Source organism: Serinus canaria, chromosome 9, assembly GCF_022539315.1.
Source record: "Serinus canaria isolate serCan28SL12 chromosome 9, serCan2020, whole genome shotgun sequence".
In the NCBI taxonomy this organism is placed as follows: Eukaryota; Metazoa; Chordata; class Aves; order Passeriformes; family Fringillidae; genus Serinus; species Serinus canaria.
This window is the reverse complement of record NC_066323.1, coordinates 12,075,255-12,097,333: the sequence shown is the minus strand read 5'-3', so window position 1 is coordinate 12,097,333 and position 22,079 is coordinate 12,075,255. Positions and strand designations below refer to the sequence as shown.

The 22,079-nt window shown below is 45.9% G+C and overlaps 2 protein-coding genes across 4 annotated transcripts; both read left to right on the top strand.

The window, feature by feature from the left end:
• Positions 1-1,366: 1,366 nt before the first annotated feature.
• APOD (apolipoprotein D) lies at positions 1,367-7,228 on the top strand. The gene is made up of 5 exons (XM_009089161.4): positions 1,367-1,516; positions 2,447-2,600; positions 2,858-2,979; positions 4,769-4,857; positions 6,044-7,228. Exons 2-5 carry the CDS (start codon positions 2,478-2,480, stop codon positions 6,277-6,279), a joined length of 570 nt encoding a protein of 189 aa, XP_009087409.1. The 5' UTR covers positions 1,367-1,516; positions 2,447-2,477; the 3' UTR covers positions 6,280-7,228.
• Positions 7,229-9,103: 1,875 nt separating this feature from the next.
• On the top strand, positions 9,104-21,865 carry PPP1R2 (protein phosphatase 1 regulatory inhibitor subunit 2). Of its 3 annotated transcripts, XR_003944719.2 has the most exons (8): positions 9,104-9,289; positions 13,861-13,968; positions 14,391-14,468; positions 14,773-14,876; positions 16,024-16,203; positions 17,402-17,609; positions 19,088-19,138; positions 20,419-21,865. XR_003944719.2 is itself a non-coding variant. In XM_030227069.2 (7 exons), exons 1-6 carry the CDS (start codon positions 9,144-9,146, stop codon positions 19,090-19,092), a joined length of 621 nt encoding a protein of 206 aa, XP_030082929.1. In that variant the 5' UTR covers positions 9,104-9,143; the 3' UTR covers positions 19,093-19,138; positions 20,419-21,865. The 3 variants fall into 3 exon arrangements, 2 of the variants coding, with proteins under 2 accessions (XP_030082929.1, XP_030082928.1); XM_030227069.2 differs by lacking the exon at positions 17,402-17,609; XM_030227068.2 differs by lacking the exons at positions 17,402-17,609; positions 19,088-19,138.
• The last annotated feature ends 214 nt before the right edge of the window (positions 21,866-22,079 follow it).

Sequence of the window (22,079 nt, the reverse complement as noted above, 5' to 3'; positions counted from 1 at the left end):
TGCAGGTGTGGATAAGCACACAGACACACCTCCACAAGCAAATGTTCCTCTGTGGCCAAGTTGGCCCTTTTGCTGGACTTTCTCCTCTGATTGCTCTGCAGGATGTGGGCAGCTGTGCTCAGGAGAAACACTGCTTGCAGTGTGCAGTGGGGAATCTCACCAGTGCACTGCAGCATGGCAACACGTGCACCATTCAGGTCAGGGTCTGTCCAGGGATTTCCTTGACTTCTAACCTGTTTGTATTGCATGAGGTGCAGGTGAATGTGGGGCTTGCAGAAAGTCTGCTGAACATCTCTGCCTTTGACACGGGCAGCCAGAGCAGCCCCATCAGGGACATGGGTGGCTGCCAAAGCACTGGAGAGCTGTATGGAGGCAGGGAGAGCCCTCCATGCTCCTCTGCCCTGTGCCAGGTGCTGTGGCAGACCATGGACCATGTGCCCCCCTGGACCATTCATCTCCAGCTGCTGGCTCTGTGCTGGATGAGCCATGCACAGCTGTGGTGGCTGTTGAGGTCCTAGGACACACCTTGGCTGTGCTGTTTCAGGGCACTCCTCGGCTGCACGGCCCCAGAAGGGGACAGGACTGAGCTGTCTGTGGCTCCTGGAGTGGCATTTGGGCAGTCAGGAGCTCGTGTGTGTGCATGCATGTGTGAGTAAGGCATGCAGGGTAGCATGTAAAAACACATCTGGAGAGAGAAAGTCTCAACAGAGATTAGATAAAATGTAATTAAACACAGAGAGCTTCCTGTCAATTACTCAACTCTTGTATAACTCTTGGGACCGGCTGCCTTCACAGATGGCTGCTCTGCTGTCAAAGGCATTTGCTGGGCACCTGTTGGAAAAAGTGCCAGGTCAGCAGGGAATTAATTGCACCAGCATCTTTCCTTGTAATAAGATTTAAAAGTCTAGAAGAAAACTACTGAAAGGTCTTACAGCTCCTCAGACAAACCTGTGATGTGTCCTGGTGCTTCATGCTCCTCATGTACTTGCAGCAAGTGACTGTGATGGGCACAAGGACATTGCAGCAGCCTGGAGGATCTCCAGGGCTCAAGCAGGAGGCAGAGGAGGCTGCATGTCCCCCCCTTGGAGCATGGCCATGGCTGCTGCTGGACCAGAGGGTGCAGGATGGGAGCTGAAGCTGTCCCCAGCCCCTCTCAAAGGCTGTGGCATTTCTCTCCTTCTCCTGCCATTTGCACCCAGGCCTGAGGCTTTAGTGAGTGGCTGCAAGGCAGAGAGCTCTGCAGCTGCAGGCGGTACCCAGACACGTGGGGTGCCTTTGTTTGCCTGGGTGAGCAGCCAAGTTGCAGCCCATCTCCAGCTTCGTACCAGCTGCAGATCCAAGGCAGCTGACTGCCTGCCAAAAAACCTAAACACATCGAGGACCAGGGAGTGGCTTGTGCCAGAGCTGAATAATGATGATCCCAGCACACTTATAAAGGGAAGCAGAGAGCTCACCACAGAGCTGCTCCTTGCCACCCTGGTCCTCTGTGGAGCATCACTGCGCCTCATCCACCAAGGTATGTCTGAATTGGGAGATTCAAAGTGGGAACTGCCTGTCTGCAGCAGGCCCTGTGCCTGCAGCTGGAGACAGACTGGGCTTTCCTTCTGAACTTGGGGAAAATGTTACTGCTGCTGCCGTGGAGGAGTTTCCAGCCAGGCAAGCAGAGCAGCCCAGTGCTGCAGGGTCTGTGCATGCCAACCTGCCCCAAGCAGAGCCCAAAGCATGTGGGCAGCATCCTGGCTCCAGCAACTCTTTGAGTGTGAGCAGCACAGCTCCTGCTTCTGCTCTGAAGGAAAACCTCTCCTTTCCCTCCTCGCCCGATGCTTCTGGGGGTCTGTTCATGTTGAATTTGGTGCTGATTTGAATCTGTACCAACTTCCCCACCTCGCAGTGCTGTATATATCCTGGCATAAAAAGTCCCCTCCAGAGGCAGCTCTCCCATCCTGTTGCAGTGTCAGGCAGCCCTGGCTTACCTGGGGATGTCCCTCCTGCCATGCAGGTGTACACTGCAGGAGTACAGTGCTCACATCCATGTCCCAGGGCCCCAGCTCTCCTTTGGCTCTGGAATATGTTCCTTGTGCTCCACCATTTTAAAGCAAACATCCTGCATTTCTCCTTGCCTCAGCTTTGGACAAACAATGATACTCCTCTGGGTCCTTGGACATTTATCACCCCTGCACCTTGCTAGGTGTCAGATGTGGGTGATGAGTACAAGTGTTCTCACCAGGCACTGCCTGGCTTTTCATGGAGCTGCTGGGCACGGCCTGAGCACAGGCAGGGTTTAAGGCTGTTTTGGGCTTGAGACTTCTTTGGCACTCTTCTAATGATTCCTTCCTCCTTGCTGTGCCCCTGAGGTGCCCTGCTGCATGTCCTATCCCTCGTGCTGCATTTCATACCAAGTTCTGCTCAAGGGAGGCCCCAGCTCAGCTGTTTTCCTTCTGCCCAGGTGCATTTCCCACCTGCATCCCAGTGCAGCCATGCTGGGAACGGCAGTGCGGCTCTCGGTCCTGCTCAGCCTCTTCAGCATTGGGAAAGGCCAGATGTTTCATGTGGGACCATGCCCAGATCCATCAGTTCAAGAAGAATTCGATATCAACAAGGTGTGAAAAGTTTTCTAAAAATCTCATAGGGTGTAGCTAGATAAGCTAAGTGGGCATGGGACTGACAGCAAACTGCCTGGGTGCAGGGGGTGGTGGCAGCTCTGGTCACACCTTGTGCCACAGCTGCCAGTGTGGGTCTGCAGCTCTGGTCCCCACAGTCCCAACCACCGAGGGGCAAAAACTGTGCTGACAAAAACAGGCTGCTCTGCTTCAGCTCACTCATGTTAAAAACATCTCTTTAAACTTTCTTCTGCCAGTATTTGGGGAAATGGTACGAGATAGAGAAGCTGCCCTCAACTTTTGAGAAAGGAAGCTGCATCCAGGCAAATTATTCATTGAAGGAGAACGGGAAGTTCAAGGTGATCAACAAGGAGATGCTGTAAGTGTTTGTGTTCGGGCCATGTCCTCACTGTGGTGGCAGCACTGCTGTCAGCTCTCTTGCTGTCCTCGGGGTTCATTATTCTCTAAATTGCCTGTGGCTGGGGCTGAGGGAGCTGGGGGAGGCAGCCTGGGGCTGCAGTAGCTCTTCTGAGGGATATGGGTTTCTGGTTCCTGCCAGTGACCTGAGGATCATCAGGTCTCTGTCTCGTTGTCCAAGGTGAGTGATAGGAAAATCGATCAAATGTACATGGTGACCTCAGCAGAAAATAGCCTGGATCTCCTCCCTGACTGGCTTGTCACCCCCAGAGATGGTTGAATGCTGGATGCCCTGGTTCCTGTTCTGGGGGGGATCATGGGGGCTGATTATGGGATGGCAGCTATCACCTTGTGCCCCTGCATGCTCAGAAGTGCATGTGCCTTGAGCTCCTCTCTGCTCCAGAGTAAAGAGACACAAGGAAAAGGGGCAGGGAAGGTGAAGCACATGAATAATTTTTACTCAAATATTTGTCAGCCTGTTTCTGGAGAATTTACCTTGCACAGGTAGTAACTGCTGTGCAAGGGGATCAGAAATCATTGTCAGTTTAAATCAGTGGTGAAGTGAAAGACTTTCCCTTTATTAGGGAATTAGGATAGTTTGCAATTCCTGAGTCCTCCTGGGTTTTTACATGGACAGATGCAGGTGTTAATGAATCTGTTTCCATCACCAGCCTGTGCTATTGTGGGCTGTTGCTCTGAGGGGCTGAATGGATGAGAGGGAGCGAGCAGCGAGCGCAGCGCTGTCCCCTGTGCTCCTGGCATGGCATGGGCACTTTGTTCTGGCTCACAAAAACAGCAGCATAGAAACACATCTCTTGTGTCTGGGACAGAGCAGCATGCCTGCTGTTCACAGAGTGCCCAGCACTGTCTCAGCAGCTCCCCTGCTCAGGCTGTGCCTGGCAAACAGCTGGACATTCATTTGTGCCTGCATTTATCTGTGTGAGATTCATCCAGTTATGGCTGTCACTACTGCAGCAGCTCAGGACCCTGAAATATTAGGGAAATTTTGGGTGTGCATGGCTGCAGCATCAGCCCCTTGACCTCTGCTGCTGGCAGCATTCACTTCTGCCTCCTTGGCTCTTCCTGTTTTACAGAGAAGCGTGAAAGTTTCCTGCCTGATAGGCAGCATCCAGGTCTTGAGGCATCTGTGCAAAAATGCTGTTATGAGATGGGCAGCTCAAGTCTTAGGGCTTGCTGCCAGCAGGGCAGTGCTCTGAACGAGCAGCCAAAGAAACCCTGGCTCACCACACAGGCACAGGTAATTTGCCTGCAGAGGAATGTGCAGTGACCTGGAAAAAGCACAGGTGATTAAACAGAAGTGAACACGTGCCTTCCACAACTACCAGGAGCTAAGCTGCTCCCTGGCACATCCAAGATCATGGATGGAATCCTCCCATCCTCCCATGCTGGGTTCCTCCCATCCAGTGCAGAGCGGTCTTGCTCTCCTTCCCCTCTGTCATTGTCACCCTGGAGCCAAAGGTCATCCTGCTGGCAGGGATACTTGGAGACAGGGAGCCTGGGATGCTGGGGTGGTTTAACCTGAGAGGCCATCTACCCAGCTGCACCTGGCCCAGGACCTGCTGTGCCCTGAGTGCTGCTGAAAACATCCTCAGGGATGCTGGGATTTACCAGTACCTATTTCAGCCACCTCTTGACAGGTAGTTGTGTCAGGAGGGATGATTTAGTGGAAGTGGAAAAAAAAAAATCTCCCACTTTCCTGACTTTATTTCTCCCCTTTGTCATTCTCTTAGTGCCAATGGCAAAATCAATGAAGCTGAAGGAGAACTCATGCACATGGATGTAAAGCAGCCGGCCAAGCTGGGCGTCCGCTTTAACTGGTGTAAGTGTGTGCTGGGAGGGCTCCTGGCACCCATGGCAGGGCTCTGCTCTGGGCATTGTGGCACCAGGGGGGGATGAAGCTCCCCATGTGACTTCAGCACAGCAGCAAAGGGTTAAAATAGACTTTGTAAGCAGCAGGCAGTGGTTTGGTGACACTGATATTCCATTTACAGCCACAGCTCCCTCAGTGGTGGAGAACTCTTTACCAGCTGGTCTCAAAGCAAGAGAGATCAGCAGCCTTGCCATCCCCCCAGGTCATTTCACAGATGGGGACAGGGAGGTGGGGAGGTGGGGGAGGCAGCCCCACAGTGCTGCAAGAGCCAAGAATAAGCTTGTTTCTCTGCACACTATGGTACAGCTACTTGCCCACGCTGCCTCTACGTACAAGTGGTTTTTAACAGCCATTAATAATATGGTTTTGTTAGCTTGTTCCTTTCCTTGTCACTCTTAACACTCCACAGGGGCCTGCTGAGGTGCTGTGCCACATTGCACAGCACTTTCTTCTGTCTGCAACAACGCTGGAAAGCGAGCTGCAGTGTCCCCTTGGATGACATTTTATTCTGCTCCCTGACACCTTTTCTTTGGCAGTTTCCTAGCTCTCTTTTGCAGGGGGGTTATTTGGAGAAATGGGTGGAGGAGGGGTAGTTGCAAAGGCAGTACAGTGACTGTTCCATGAGCACAGCCAGACTGAATTCTCCGCTGCTACGGCACCACTGCAGCCATTTCACCTGCAGCATGTGCAGCCCCAGTCACCTTCACTGGGTGTGAGCCCCAGAGAGCAGCTCTGGGCTCAGCTGGCTCCCCAAGCCAGCGTTCCCCGAGCCAGTGGGGGGTGGTTTGTGCTCCTCCTATCACCAGTGTCAGCTCCCAGCACTACAGCTCCTTCCTGGCAGCCAGCACCCCCACACTGGTGAGGCTGGGCTGGCTTTCATCAGCCCAGGAGAGCTGTTCAGGTCATAGCATTAACTTTCCAGAAAGGCCTTCACAGTCAGGGCTTTGTGTCTTTCCCGAGTTCTTCTGGGCAGAACAAGGAGTACTGGTAGGCTTTTATAAATTATAGCTGCCTGTACTGACCACAAGTGTGCAGCAGCCAAAGAGGGAACAGTCCCAGGAGCTGTGGCTGGGGTGCTGCAGAGCTGTCCAGAGCTGGTTACGCACAGCAGTCACAGTGCCCTCCTCTCTCCTAGTCATGCCTGCTGCCCCTTACTGGGTCATCTCCACTGACTATGAAAATTACTCCCTGGTTTACTCCTGCACTAACATCCTCTGGCTCTTCCACATGGACTATGCCTGGATTCTGTCAAGAGCTCCTGACATGCACCCAGAAACCGTGGAGAACCTGAAGAGTGTACTCCAGTCCTACAAGATCGACACCGATAAAATGATGCCCACTGACCAAGCCAACTGCCCTGCTGAGATGTAACTCCTGGCATGCAGTGACACAGCACCAGACCAGAGATAAACTTTGTTGCTTGCTTTATTATCCATTAGAATTTCTCTGTGTACCTGAGAAATTTAATAACAGTAGTTCCCTTTTTGCTAACAGCAGTTTGCCAGCCCAGAGGTACTCCTTGCTGCCATTCCCTGTATTGCTCTTCCCCCTCTTTTTGTCTTGCTCTGACTGCTGCAGCATCACTGGCTGAGTCAGTGTTGATGGGTGAAAGAAAGAAACCCTGAAGCGCAGACCTGAAACTCTGCTGCTACTGTGAGTCCTCCAGTATGTGGAAGGGAAAGGGTATGAGTTGTGATGTGCAAGTGCTAGTCCTGGGGAAAAATCGTTCATCACACAGCCCCATGTTCATTTCCAAATTTTGTCTTGATGCTTCTGGGCCTGCCAGGAATCTACAGTGTCTGAGCTACATTGTGGGCACTGGCTTAGCAGTAGCAACATCCAGACATGGTGGGTCAGTCCTGCAGCCTGGGAACTGAGGCTGGGGTCTTGAAAGTTTCCCAGTGCAGGACAGTTGGGCATACATTGCTGCTAAGTCAGCTGACCTCCTTGCCAGAAATCAGATCTTGCCCTTCGTATTTTAAATCTAAAAATGTCCGGAGATTCAGCATCACTCCATCCCCAATGTCTATATGTGTCCTTCTCTTGCCTCTAATGAAACTGGTCCTGCCCTCCCAAGGGGCCAGCTCTGACTGTACTTGTAAGCAGACATAAAGAGATGGGGCTGCTCCCTTGTTCTGTCTTCCAGAGGCTTTTCCCTGAACACCAGGAGACAGCAGGCTCTGCCTGACATCCTGCCACTGCTGTTGCAAGTGCCGAGTGCCCGCTGGCACTGCATCTGCCCTGGCAGGTGTTCAGCAGGCACGACGACAACTCTGCTTGAATAGCGTTCATGCAACTCATTAAAAATGAAATAAAAATACCTGCTTCAGGCCTTTTGTACCCTCCCAGCTGCACAGCTTTTGCCAGCAGGCTGTGGGGCTCAGTGTGTGGGGCATGCCCCTCCTCTGGGGCCGCAGCACCAACACAGCAGGGTTGCAGTGAACATGACAACCACTGCTGAAGGCAAATGGTTTGTTACAGGAGCCTGGAGCTCTCTCCAGCTCTCCAGGGTTGGATGTATGGGCACCCCTCCCATTGTCTGAGTCCTGCCAGCAAATTTGTTTTGTGGCTTTGGCTGACAGTGACCCCCATCTCCTGCTGCTTTTACTGACATGAAGAAATAATGACATGGATGTAGAATGCTGTAAATCTGCAGGAAACATTCTACACTTATTTTGGTGGGACCCTGGTGGTGTTGGTGTGCTGCAGAGCACTTTCTTGCCCTGGGAGAGCTACAGGAGCTGAGCAGGAAGCCAGTATGTCACTAATCTTTACCAGTCAGAGCAGGCCAGGATGGGAGGGACCAGAAACAACTGCCATGTTGAAGTCATTATCCATTTAAACTTTCAAATCCCAATGCCACAGTTCCTGTGACACAGAATTAAACACTCCACCCGATTTTTCAGGCTATAAAGATGATGGACATGCCAGCATACAAACAACTGCACACTTGTTCCCAAGTGTGTCAGATTCTGGGTGTAATCATTTCATCACTGCTTCGTTGGGTTCCTGTTTTCCTTCTCACACGGATGGTGCTGCTGTAGCCTTCATTCTGTGTGATGCAAGCCCACTGCACGGTGGCTGTGCATGCACCGAGCCCTAGGGGGGGAACCTGCAGCCCAATGGGCAGGACAAGCACTGCCCCTGGATCTGGCTGGGAACTGGGATCTCCAGGGGTGACTGAGAAATGGGAATGTTTCGCTCAGAGACAAACCCCTGCCATGCCTGGGCCCTCTGGAGACCACAGCCACTGTGACAAACCTGGGCTGCTCTGGCAAACACGTTGTGCCAGGGACATCTCCACATGGCAGCACAGAGAGCTGGGGGACACCGCAGCAGAGCTGCAGCCTGCCCTGCCACTGCCAGCTCCTGTCCCCAGCGCAACAGCACACACGTGGGACACCCTGCACGTGCCAAACCCTCGAGTGTGGGTGGGAGTGCCAAACAGGCACCAACCCCACACAGTCCCAAGAGCTCCGTGGATGTGCAGACACCCCCAGAGCAGCACACACTGGCCCTGTGCACACGCCAGACCTCTGTGTCCAGGTGTCCTCATCAAAGTAGGTATGGAACTGAAGGGGAGATGCCAAGAAGATGGAACCAGGCTTTTTTCAGTAGTGCCAACCACTAGGATGACAGGCAATAAGCAGCAAGGGATGCACAGGAAATTTGCCCTGAATTAGAGGAAGAACCTTACTGCGCAGCGAATGGAGCACTAGAACAGATTGCCCAGAGAGGCTGTGAAGTTTCTGTCACTGGACATATTCAAGAGCAATCTGGACACAGTCTTGTGCAATGTGACCTCTTCTGACCTGACTGATTCCGTGATTCCATGTCCGTGTGCCCGTGTGTCCCTGTATATCTGTGCCTGCGTCCCCCAGTGTCACTGTGTCCCCGTGTCCGTGCATCTGTGTCCGTGTCCCTGTCGTGTCCATGTGTCCCTCTACCCTTGTGTCCGTGCCCGTGTGTCCTTCTGTCCCTGTGTCCGTGCCGTGTCCGTGTGTCCCTCTGTCCTTGTGTCCGTGCCGTGTCCGTGTGTCCCTCTATCCCCGTGTCCACGCTCCCGGCGCGAGCAGAGCGCCCCCTCGCGGTCGCGCAGGCGCACGGCAGCAGGGGGCGCTGTCGGTCCGCCGGCCGCCAGGGGGCGCAGGCGCGCGGGCTGAGGTGGCGGCGCTGGCGCGGGGCGGGCCCGGCCGGGGCGGTGGCGGCGGCGGAACCGGGCGGGCGGCGCTGCCATGGAGGAGCCGTCGGTACCGGACGCCTCGGCGACGCGGCGGGGGCCCATCAAGGGCATCCTGAAGAAAAGCGGCAGCAAGGCTTCGTCGGGAGCGGCGGCAGGGGCGCGACAGCCCAGCCAGGCCTGCGACGAGGACGAGCAAGGGTGAGGCCCCGGTGGTGGAGGGCAGCGGCGGGTCCCCGCAGGGCCTCCCTCCGGCCGTTCCGCTCCTTCGAGGGGCCCGCGGAGGGGGATCAGCCGGGCGGCGTCTCCAGCCGGGGCTGCTGCTGCGCCCTGTGCCCGGGGGATGCTCTGCGGGCCGGGCGGGGGTCCGTGCTGTGCCCCCCGTGCGGCGGCGGGTCCGGAGCCGGGCTCCGCTCGGCGGCGGGGATCCGGCAGTGGCAGCTCCTGCCGAGCCCGGAGCTCCGTTGGGAGCAGGGGGATGCCGGGATCCGGCAGTGGCAGCTCCTGCCGAGCCCGGAGCTCCGTTGGGAGCAGGGGGTGCCGGATGTGCACCTGAGCGGAGGCGGGGAGCGCTGCTCGCATGAGGCCGGCGGGAGCTGTCGCCGTGGCTCCTGCCGAGGAGTGGATGTCTCCTGCTAAGTGTGGCAGCTCACAAAAGGTTTCACCGATGCTACGAGGATAGTTCACAGTTTGGGAAATGCGCTTGATTTATTCTCAGCCTTGTCACAGGCAGCTGATTTCTTGTAATCAAAAGCATGTCTCTGGAGAGGGGACCTCTCCTGGGCTGAAACATCATCAAGATGTATTTTAAATTGGGCAGAAGCCATCCATAAAAATCGCACACTTGAGAATGTGCACAGCCTTGTGGTTTGTTATCTGAATGACATGAAAATCTTGGTTTAATTGTAACCTGCCTAGTTAGTCCAGATATGCCAGAAGTGTTCTTCAGGTGGCCAGCACCTGTCTTTGCTGGTTAAGAACCCTCCACTTTTCCTGATGCACCCAGCATGTGCTGCCTGCCGTTGCTTTGATTCCCCATCAAGTTATGATGAGCAAGGTTTGACCTGAACTCAGTGTTTACAAATTCACTTTGGACAGTTTTCTTTTTTCAGCATCTTTTCCAGTATTGCAAGGGGAGAAGTATTGATAAAATGGTCATGCTGGTCGGTTTTTTTATTATTATGGTAGTACTCTTTTCATCTTTGCTAGTTAAGTCATGAATGTAGCCTAAAATCAGCAAGGTAAGAAAGAAGAGCTTTTGGGTTGCAGTGTTGCTTTTGTTAGCTGCTCCTGCTTTCCAGAGAAAAATTTCAACTGAATGAATGAGATGCTGTTTTTGAAATAGGTGAGTGTAAGTAGCAATATGTTACACAAATGTGATTTTTTTCTTTTCCTTTTCTTTAGTTCTAATATGTACCTTGATGTGTTTAGTACCACACCAGACATAAATTTCAACTGGCTGTTGGTAGCCTGTGTTTAATTTTCGTCGGTTTCTTTTGTACCATCTTGAAAAATGAGTAGAAATTGGAGTATGACCTGATGAGTGTATGGTGTATTGGTGATTGCACACAGTAATTTCTTGGGAAGCAGTTAGTGGGCTAGAGTCCAGCTTCTATTTCTTGTTTACCAACACGAGCCAATAAAGTCACATTAATTCTGAAATTGCCTTGCAAGTTGAAAGATTTGGCCAAACCTGGCAGGCTGCATCAGAAAATTTCCTGGAAAGATCAGTACAGGGTATTTAAAGCTGGTTTTTGTGCAGGTATTATTTTTGGTTGGCAGTGTCTCAGTATATCAGTGTTGTTTCTGATTTCAGCTGAACAATTTTGGTTTTAGAAGAATGATAAGTAGAACAGTTGTGATTTTCCTTTGAGATTGAAGATTAGTTAATAAATTCTTAATTCTTCTGCTTATTTCTAATATTGAAATTCAGGTCTGAAGATCTTCAGAAATACCTGTAGACAAAAGAGCTCATTGTGTCAGCTGTTATCTTTTAAAGCACGATGTTCAGAGCTCTCATGTACTTGCATCATTACTGACCTTGTGCCGCTGTTAGTGATGGTAACATTGTTTGGAAAATCTCCTTAATGAAAATGTGATGCAAGAATGAAGCTTGAGAGATTGGGACTCCACTGGAACTACATCCTAAGAGCTGAGATCGTGGTTTAATGGCAGATGTGTTCTTGGCATGCACACTGGGGTACAGTATTTTTTGCCTTCAGACCCCTGTAAGAGCCTGTGAGGGAGTAGATGTGATATTTTACAGAGGAGTTATGGAAGTGTGTGTGTGCACAAACAGCTGTGTTGGAAAAGGTGAGTCTGCTATGGCTGGAGCCAGGGAGGTGTGAGAGGTTTTCTTTGGCCGTTACTGCTGCTGCAACTTCTTGCTTGTCCTGGTGTGATGTCAAATGAAGTTATTGTATATTTTTAAAGATGTGAGAACATACAAATGAGCACTTATGAGATTTTTCAAATCTCATTTTCATAAGGAAGATTAGATTTCCTATTTCTGTGTCTGAAGGGGTGTCAGGATGCATTTTTCTGTGACGGTCCTAAGCCATGTCATTAGTGTTGTGCTGTGCAGACATGCCTAAGCATGCAAAATTGGAAACAAACAGGGGAGGTGTGGGTTTTCAGAGCTCTTAGTCATTCTCCTGTGAGGGCTTTTTACAAGCAGGAGTGAAATGACATGTGTGTCTCTTTGCCACTAATGACTTTTTTCCCCCCAGCTTCAAGTTGTGCTTTGGGAGGTGTTCCACAGCCAAGGCTTTTTGTGTTGGAATCTGAGTTTAAAAAAATAAGTGTGAAAAACTAAGCCACTAAAAACTTGTTCAGTCTCTTATTTATGACTCACTGACTTGCTCAATGTGGGCTGATTTCCAGCACAGGGCATGCCAAAGGGATTGTTCCAAGATTGCCAGTATTATTATTAGGTGGAGTTGTGAGCCTGGGCTATAAACCTCGATGTGCTCTGGGCAAATGAACACAAGGCATGTGAAAGGAATGTCTCTCATCTGTTGTATTTCCTTGTCAGCTGAGCTGTGTCTCTTTACAGCGGCTGTGTACCCTATGTACCATTGTCTAAGTGCTCTGGCTGGTAAAATCCCTCACTGTGCAACACAGTGAGCATCTTGTGTTGGTTGTAAGGAACTTTGGGCTGTGTTAAACTGGGTAAGCTGGGGATTTTTCGACTCCTAACCAGACAGTTTTGAATGAGTGGTGTTCCTAGACTGGAGCTCTTGCTTTGTCATCACACGAAGCTCATGACTCCCCGCCCTGCCAGAGCCTCGATCTGACTCACGTGTTGTCCGCTTATGCTGCTATCCTTGTGTTTGCACAAAATGATTCAATGGTCCTGAAGCCTCAAACATGAGACCTTAGCACAGGGTACTACTGTGTGCTGAGGGGATTAAGATCATTCAGTTTGTATTAATTTCTGGAGTGTAAGCCTGTGGCATGTAGGATTCAGCATCGACCCCCACATCTGTTTTTTTTTTTCTTTAGTTTTTCCCTCCACATCGTATTATGCAGTGATCGTGCATAAATATAAATGTATAATGTTGTTTGTGCTTGGAATTTTGCTTTATCAAGTTTGTTTTACAGATATTATTCTGCCTAAGAGCATTTGTGTTATTGAGATTGAATATATCTTTCAGATCTGTTATTGGAGTGGTCTGTGTTTGATCAGGAGCAGTTTAGTCGAAGTCTTCCAGCCAACTGCCCCCTCCAACCCCCCAAAAAACCCAAACAACAACCACCCCAAACCAAACAAAAACCCCCACAAAACCCACAAAGTCCTGTAATGTTTGCTTCCTTAACTAATAATTTACAATAAGAATATATTAATTAGGAAAATTCTTGTATTATTCTGAAATTAAATTTATTGGCTTAATCTAAGGGAAAGACCACCTTATATGAAGTTTGCAATAACCTTTTTAGAGAAAATGTGGAACATGTTGGTTTGTGTTGATTAAACATTTTTTGTGGCTTTTAGATCATGGTAGGGATGGCTCTTTCTCTGGCCACAAGGCAATTGCTTTTCTTGTGGCTTATATATTTTGTTAGTGAGCAGTCAGTGTGGGTGAGATTTAATTCTTCAAATATACATAAAATGGTACATTTTCTGGTTGACTAAGAAAATTCTAGATAATGTAGCATCTCTGGTGCCTGTCTGTATAAAATGTGAAACTCCCTCAGCTTAATTATAGCAGTGAATCACTTGGCTTATTATTCCAATTTAGGATGACAAAAGCAGTATTAATAATCAGCTTGTTCTATGCCACTTATTTCACTGCAGGAGGGGATGTGTTGGTTGCTATTGTTTATGTAATAGTTTTGCTAATAATCATTCCAGCTCCTTCAGCAGAGGTGAACTGAAAGGTATTGGGTTCTGTTGAAGTCTTGTTGGTTATAATAGGGGGAAGAATTCTCTTTTTACAAGTTACTGTAAAATCAAACAGTTCACAACAAAGTCATTGAACAAAACCAGGAGTCTCTGAATTATATGAATAAGAATATGTTTATAGATAATTTAGTTTGTTTAGCTATTGTGACTTGTTAGGGAAATTAAATTGCACTGATAATTTGTTATGACTTTAGTGTGTACAGAGCAGTATTTAATAGTCATCCTTTGAACATGTCTGTGTGTCATAACAATATTTTTTGTGCTTAGTATGTAGAGATCAGGTGATGTTTTAAAAAGTCTTTCTCTGGTAAAGTCAAACTAATTGTTTTAGACTATAAGAAAATTCAATTTTCTTTTCTTATTTCAGTAAAAAGTCCCAGAAGTGGGATGAAATGAACATCATAGCTACATACCACCCTGCAGGCAAAGATTATGGCTTGATGAAAATTGATGAGCCAAGTACTCCTTACCACAGGTACGCTTGCTAAAGTGTTGGTCTGTGTGCTGCCAGGTGGAATTGTGGGTTTAGATCAAAATTTCCTTTGTGGGTGATGTAGTCTTACTGTGTAGGCCTGCTGGGTGTGTGCAACATACTCAGATCTACGGAGCTTCTAAATAAGGACAGCAGTCTGAAAGGACAAAGTATGAAGGACAAAGTTTAGAAGGTTTGTTCTAGCAGGCTTTAGCTGTTGAATGGAATAAATAAGTGTGACTTCTATTGATTTTTTTTTCAGTACTAGAATATAATGTCATATCAATATTTAAAGTTGATTTGGAAAGCTTTTAAAGCATTAAAGGTCTTTTGATTGAGTGTTGTAGGGTTTTGACTGTTTTCTTGAGCAAACTACAAAGCTGAGCAAATTACTAAAAGAGGCTACTTTTTGTTTGCCCTCCAAGCATGACAGGAGAAGATGATGAGGATCCAGTGAGTGATTCAGAATGTGAGCCTTTAAGAGCAGATGTGTTGAGTAAAAAGTAAGTATTGTAATAATAAAAACTGACTAGATGTGAAGATAATCTGCTCTTTCCTGGGGTAGACTTTCTTTTTGGAAAGCTGTTGCTGGTTTCTCTAGAAGCTGAGATTTTGCTATTGTCAAATTAAGTGGTTTTCAGTGTTTGATAGTGCTACTGGTAATTCAAACCTCTTGACGTTGTTACTACATACAAATATGGCAAAAATAATGAACAAAGCTGTTTGATTGAGTATTCTGAAATGTCATGTCTTTTAAATAGTGGAAAACTTGCTGTTTCAGCATTTTGTATTGCATGATTTATGTAGACTGGCAGCTGCAGCTGAAGGTAGAGGACCCAAGATCATAGCAAGGCAAGAAGAAAGCAGTGAGGAGGAGGATGAGGATGAAGAATTAACACCTGAAGAACGGGGTAGGCATAAGTTGTTTCTTTCTTTTGTTTAGACTCTTTTCCTACAAATACTTTCAGGTTTTCTGTAAGAAATATTTGCAAAGAAGAAGTACTATCAGAAAAATGCTGTGATTTGAAAATAGAGATAAATAGTGTTTGAACAAATACACTGCTTGTCTCTAGTCGGAATGTTTGGTTTGGGATCTACATATAAACAGGAATTTGCTGTTGTTGACTGCCTCCCTGTATACAAGCCTAAGGTATGGGAATTCCTGCTAAGACACCTCAAATAAGAAGTTCTCGTTTGGGGCTGAAGAAATAGTTCTTAAATTGAACATATTTCAGGTAGATGTAATTCAATGAGTACAACTACAAATAAAATGCTGCTAATTGCTTGCACATGTACAGATGATATTTCTGTTGTTCTCAAAGCAACTGGTAGATGGATGCAATAGGACGTCTACAGTTATTCCAAAGCAAATAGCATCTTTAACAGAGATGTTGTTTCATGTTAACTTGGACTACAGCGTTTTCAGGGAACAGTGAAACAACAATACTTCTAAGGTTTCAGGCTTGTATGATCTAGCTGGTGCTTCTCAAATTTCCTGGCCTTAACTTTGAGTGTGAAACCTTGCTAAATGAAGGGAAAGACCAAAGCATTGGGGCTAGCAGTAAGCAAAATTTACTTGAATTGTAATGCATTACTGCTGGATATGCTGGTGTTTAATATATGGAGCAGAGCTGGCTTCAGGCCATGGGGAAAGTGGAAAATATTTTTTTCTACATGTGGTAAATATATCTCTCATAACTGACCTTTGGTGGCTAGCCAGGAGTCAAGCCACACATCTGCAAAAGTTCATCTTCTATCCCAGCAGTATGTCTCAATTTGTCCTTGAGTTTACTTAGAAACAAGGCTTGTGAAACTTTGGAGTTTTGTGTACTTCTACCAGGTGCTTCTCGTGGTTGACTTGCTCTTAGTTGCAAACAGGTTCTTCTAAAAGTGCTTCTGAGATTCCAATTACTATCCTTTTTGTAAGTCAGATTAATTTGAAAAGAACACTCCACTGCTTGAAGACAATAATTTTTATTCAGGGAGTTCTTCTTTGAAGAAGATATGTTAATTTTTTTTTAAGGGAAGGAACAACTATTTCCATTTGTTTGCTCACAGAGAAAAAGAAACAGTTTGAAATGAAGAGAAAAATGCACTACAATGAAGGAAGAAACATCAAATTGGCAAGGCAGCTCATTGCAAAAGAACTACATGGTGAAGAAGAGGAAGATGATGAGGATGAAGAGATGCGTGATGCTGCAGATGTAGAAACAATGAGTACAGAAACTACCGAACATGGTGAGCTACTGGTTAGTTAAAAAGCGCCTGTACTGGTGGCCCTTTGAGCTGTTGGGAAATTAATATACTCAGGTGTGAGATGACTGGAAGGAGTACAGTATGTATGTAACACTCCATGAGTAAGGTTGCACTCTGTCTTGATAGGTAGATTTGTAGCAGGGAACAAAAACTCAGTGTTGATAAACAACATCTAGGCTTTTTTTTGTTGTGGCATAAGAGAAAACAAACATTTCTGCTTCTTACCATTTTCCCGACGTAGTTGACTTTAGGTAGTGAAGTTGCCAGCATCCTTTTTAAATGAGGAGCTGTCTTGTACTGAACACTTTAATGGCCACATGTTAGAGCCTGGATTTTTGTTGTGGGTCATTTCCTGTTCTGCTCCCAATCCATCCTGTAGACAGCAATGAGAGATTACCATCAATGTTTCCTCCCTGAGAGGACTGTATTTATCTTCCTGAGGAAAAACACTGTAATGTAAAACTGCTGTTAGGTTTTCAATACAGACTTGTCCTTGAGCAGAAATGCTGATTGCTATAGTATGGGATAAGATTCTCAACTTTGCTTTTAGTGCAGCTACTGGAAGAAAGTCTGGGATGTTGCTGGAACCTGTTTCAGGGCTGTCTCTTCATAGGAAACTCATAAAGCTGTAGAGGCTGACACCTTCTCTTTCATCTTTAAACTTCTCTCGGGGTGAAAAGTCTTAGACTTCTGTGGTGGTATTCTGGTGAATAATTACAGTTCACTCCCCACCTCTTTATGTAACAGCACTTTGAATAAATTTTTGACATAAACAAACCACGCATCTGTTGCTCATGAGACTGGTGACAGTGAAGTCTGTAAGCCTTGTTCATCTGTGGTTGGCAAAGCTATGAGATATTAGCATGGTCTGCAGACTTGGGAAGATGCTGCATGGGTTTAACTTGGTTCACATCTGCTTTTCACAACCATGTGAACTAGGAACTCGTCTAAAATTCATTTAAATCCCACACAATAAAAAGGAGATTTGCAAAGTTGCGTGTTTAAGTTCTGTGGATTGCACCTTTTCATCCTGTATTATTTACTACAGGAGGACTAATTCCTTCACAATTGCTCTGAAAGGGTCATTTTCTATGTGTCTAAGACCCATTACTGGACTGACTTTATCTAGTAAATGAACATAGGCCTTATAATGGCTATTTACTAGAACTTCACTCTCCAGGGGAAAGGAGGGCTGCGGCAGCCAACCGTATGAGCCTTCCACATGGCCTGAAGCTGCCATCTCTCTGCACTCTGCTGTAAAACAGAGGCAACTCCGCTCCCCAGCTGCATTCGCCAGTGGAAAGAAGGCAGACCTTTGCAGCATTTTTCCATCTCTATTGTTGAAGTCCATTCCACCTTCCTCATAACCAGCTTCAGAGCCACAACTGGTAATTATCAATTTTAGACTGCTCATGGCTAATAGATTCCATAAATGTAACTGTCTGCCAGTGTAGCAACCTCTTAACTAACTGGTTCACCTCCACATCCTAGCATATAGAAATGCTTTCCATTAAGCTGATGTAGCTGTCAGTTCTTCACTTTTCCATCATTCTGCTTAAACCTTCATGTTTTGTAATTTCATAATCTCTATATCAGCTATCACAGCCTTTAATCCCTGTCCTTGATCAGTTCTTCTGAGGTTAAGTACTGATCTCACTTTTGTAGCAGGTGGTGAATTGAATGCCCTCAGAGAGATTATGAGACAGGGTTGGGCAAAGGATGATGAGATATGAACAAAAATGTTAATAAACCAGTCTTCTGTCACTGCCCACATTTTAAGAAATTCCTACATTGAGATTAGAAGTGTTCAGCACAGAGCTGTGTTAATGTCAAAGTTTTACTGAAATAACTTTTTTGAGATTACATTATTTATTGCTCTCATCTGTATTCTGCGGGCACAGAAGAATCTCCTTATTAATAAACGTTAATTGGATCTACAGAAGGTTTCTCAAATAGATGGATTTAACACTTCCTACTTGGGGTTTTTGGTCACCGTACTTTTGGTCATGCTGTGCTTTTGGTTACATTAAGCACTTGAGTATTTAAAAATTAGGCTGTTTCCTTTGCAGAAGGAAATCAAAATCCTATTACTATTCATGTTCCTGAGAACAGTATATAGAAAGATTATTCACCTGGATAACTTTCAAAGAGCTCTTTGACTTGAAATTGTATTTTAAAGAGCTTTTGTCTAGAGCAGAAAAGGGAGGGTTTCCTTACTTTTGTACTGGGTGATACCGGAGTTGATTTTTGTAATGGCTTGTTTTGGCATCATTGTTAAAATGACTAACAGCACTGATGCTTGCTTTTAACTTCAATGAAAATGTCCTGGATTTTCTGTATGTTGTATTGTAGCTATATTTTTATAAATTCTTCCATTTGACTTGAGTTCTTGGGAAGTTGTGGAGATCATGAGCTGATGAAGCTGCCACTCAGCTATTACACCAGTCAGTCTATGTGAGTGAGAGCTGTCATGCAGTGTCCTTTTATGCCAGTGGAGTAACATGACTTCAGTAGTACTGACGATTGCTGCAGGTAAAGATGTGACATAAGAGGCATTCCTTAGTGGTCTGTTGTGACTCTGGGGTTCCACTGGCTCCTGGGTTGTTTTTCGGCCAATTTGAGAATCTCTTCTCACTTGGAATTTTTTCTATCCATGAAGATCCCTTACAGATTCTGTGCTTCTCTTATCTGATGTTTCTTTCTACCCTCTAATTCTGTCTGGTTTGTATTTGACTAAAACTAACAGTACACTTCTAATCTCTACGCTCTGCTTTCAAAAAATGGCTAAAGACTAAGGACAGGCGTAAGGAGGCTCCTGTCAGATACCTCCAGGTCTGTTAATACAAGTTGCCCTTCTTGGTTACAGATTGAGATTTCTTGCTGACTGAAATGAAGATGGCCAGCCCAGTCAGTGATGGTGAGAACTCTTTGTGTATTTTTGCTCCTGTCTCCATTGTGGCTACCAAGTGTTTTAAACGGCTGGATCATTCCTTTCTTGCCTCAAGTAGCCATGTGTATGGATTCCAGCAGCCAAGCTCTTTTGTGGAAAACAAAGTATAAGTTGTAATAGACTGCATATGGCAGGGGGATTGGAGCTGGGTGTCCTATAAGGTTCCTTCTAACCCAAACCATAGAGTCTATGATTCTACATTTGCTTGCTTCAGCATTTCACCTTCTCTGGCTACTTTCTATTTATGACTCCATGAATAACATAAATAGACTTTGCCAGCAGAAGTGACCTTTGTTTCTCTCCATAAAAATTTTCCCTTTAGAAAATCACTGAAGGAAATATTCCTGATGTAGGTAAACTTAGGCATGATGATTTCAGTGCATACCTGTCTTCTGCTACACAAAAGTATCAACCAGAGGGTGTTGTCTATAGCAGTTCAATTGACAAGCAGTAAGACTATTGTTCTCTTTCTCTGGTTCATTTAGCTGCATTGCTCTGCTAACCCTGCTCAGATGGCACCCAGCAGCTGAGCTGTCACTGACTGGGTGTGCCCTTTGGCAGATACAGAATATGTTGTGTTTTCTTAACCAGGACAAGTATCACCTTAAAGATGAATTGAGTGAGAAGGCTGGGAGCATACAGCAATCAGCTCTGCTGGTTAACTGTGCTGTTTGCTTGTTAAACTGCATGTTACCAAATCTAACTCATGCCCAAGCCTAAATGGCTTTTTAAAAAGAATTATCATTTTCATGAGGTCCTCTTTGATCAGCAGTGAGGAGGAGTTTCCTCTGATTTATTGCAGTGCTTTTGCTCAAAAGCATGAGTTAACAACTTCCTGAAAACATACAACTGTGCTCCTTCATGTATAAACTTGGGTCTTTTTTATTTCAAGTGCCTCATCTGGAGCTGAAATTTGACCTGGAAAGTACTGTGTTTGCTGGTGCTTCAGGCCCCTCATGTGTTAGTTCTAAACACCTGAGATAAATCCTCCCTGTTCCAGGGGGCTGACCACGCAGTGCTTGGTGTGCTCAACAGTGGTGTTGGCCCTCTCTTTAGAGCGTGAGGGTCAGATAACTGTTTTAGATGTTTCTGCACTCTCCAACCAAAAGCTTATACATTGCTAAGATGGGTTGGCAAACACTGTCTTTGGAGAAGTAAAGATGGTTTCAGGAGGATATTTGTGTGTGTTGTGAAAATATTCAATGGATGTGAAGAATTATCTATTTTTTGTAATCTTTCTTATGCAGCACATGTTACTCGTGACCAGCTGGAAAGTGGAACACACAGCATAGAAGAAATCTGTCCAGAACTGTAACTGCTTGTCAAAGACACAAATAAAAACATCGCTTCATGATTTTTGCAATTAAGGCTCTTAAATGTTAAGAAGCATATCAGTTACAATGTTGTATTGCCAAGAATGTTAATTTTAGACTTGTCCATTAGGCAGAAAACACTGTCTAATTGATTTATTCTTGTGCCTAGTATTTCATGGAGAATACTGCTTCATAATTTGTTCAACCAGAATGGCATTCCCTGTCTGTAAAGCGCTGATTATCTTGCGTGATGTACACAGTTACTCTTGCTTTGAAACACCCACTATCTTTTGGTTTTACACTATTTATTTGAGGGTGTTCTAGATGTGATGTCTCATCTGGAAAGTTTTGGGATTCAAGAGCCAAACGGTACAGCGTATATCAGATTGACATGTAAGCTATTTATCAGATGTGTTAAGCAGTTTAAAAAGGGATTATTCAAGTCCTACAACTTTTTTTCTGTAAAGTGTTGACCTGTTAATCTAGATTTCAGTACGTTTCTTGCCTGCACTTTCCTAGTCTTTAGAACAAGAGCTGTGTTATTTCTTAAGAGCGGTGTTTGCAATCGGTTGTTAGTTTCTGACTAAAGCAGTACTAACATCTAGTGAAGGGAGTGTTTTTACACTGGAAATGGCTAACTTGAACTTTGCATTTTACTGTCATAACCTCTTCCATCAGGACTGGTTGTTTTGTGGAGCTCTCTCTGGCTTATTGTGAGAACATGCAAGTTCCCTCCAGCTTTTCTCTTAAAATCACATCCACTGTTACTCTTCTGGCTCTTGTTTCAACCGTTTGGTTCTTTCCAGTTGCATGAACAGTGTTTGTGCTGTTAGCACCTGAGGAAAAACACCAAGCCACAAGGAAATAGACATCAGGACTGAAGATGTGCTGAGCTTAGGCTCTGGCTGTTCTTTAATAAAGATAACTGCTGTTGATCTACTCTTTTGGGGTTGGCAACTTCCATACTGAAAACCACTGGTCTAAATCTTCCTGTGTCCATTGCAACTTACAGCGACTGCTTTTGTAAAATGAAGGCTTTTTGGAAGCTAGAAGGGAAACTGCCTAATTCAAATACTTGTTTACAGTGTGGTTGTATAGCTGTAAAGAGGGATTCTGCACCTCCAAATTGCTGTAAAAACTTCCCACTGGGTGGAATTTGACTGGTGAATGTTCCAGTATTCAGAGTAGATCCTGAGTTTTATTACACAAAGTACACACTTAAGCTTTAGCTTGGTTATGAAATACAGTGTATATCTTAATTTTGATCTGAATTTGATATGTTGCAAAAATCCATATAATTATATGGATCTATTTTAAAATGTCTTTTTCTCCACTGTATATGTGAAGTTTGAATAAAGGAATGAAAGTTATTTTACAGTTACATGCATTCTCAAGTGTGAGCTTTCCTGGAGTACCAGCGAAATTGAGAATGAATAAGGATGCTGTCCTTGGCAAGATTTTTACAGAAATGATTCATTAGACTGGATTCACTGCCAAAGATACCTGTGAGTTGTGCTAACTGTGTTTTGTAGTGTGCCTTTCCCAACAATCTCCTCTCCTTAGTAGGTAACAGGGTAGTCAGTTTTGGGTTAGTT

What these genes read in the sequence shown, in the direction of transcription:
- PPP1R2 (XM_030227068.2), top strand. Translation starts at nt 9,144, where the DNA reads ATGGAGGAGCCGTCGGTACCGGACGCCTCGGCGACGCGGCGGGGGCCC. An exon ending in ATTAACACCTGAAGAACGGG is followed by an intron (nt 14,877 to 16,023) that starts GTAGGCATAAGT and finishes GTTTGCTCACAG; the next exon opens with AGAAAAAGAAACAGTTTGAA. An exon ending in TACAGAAACTACCGAACATG is followed by an intron (nt 16,204 to 20,418) that starts GTGAGCTACTGG and finishes TTTCTTATGCAG; the next exon opens with CACATGTTACTCGTGACCAG.
- APOD (XM_009089161.4), top strand. Translation starts at nt 2,478, where the DNA reads ATGCTGGGAACGGCAGTGCGGCTCTCGGTCCTGCTCAGCCTCTTCAGC. An exon ending in AAGAATTCGATATCAACAAG is followed by an intron (nt 2,601 to 2,857) that starts GTGTGAAAAGTT and finishes TTCTTCTGCCAG; the next exon opens with TATTTGGGGAAATGGTACGA. An exon ending in GGGCGTCCGCTTTAACTGGT is followed by an intron (nt 4,858 to 6,043) that starts GTAAGTGTGTGC and finishes CCTCTCTCCTAG; the next exon opens with TCATGCCTGCTGCCCCTTAC.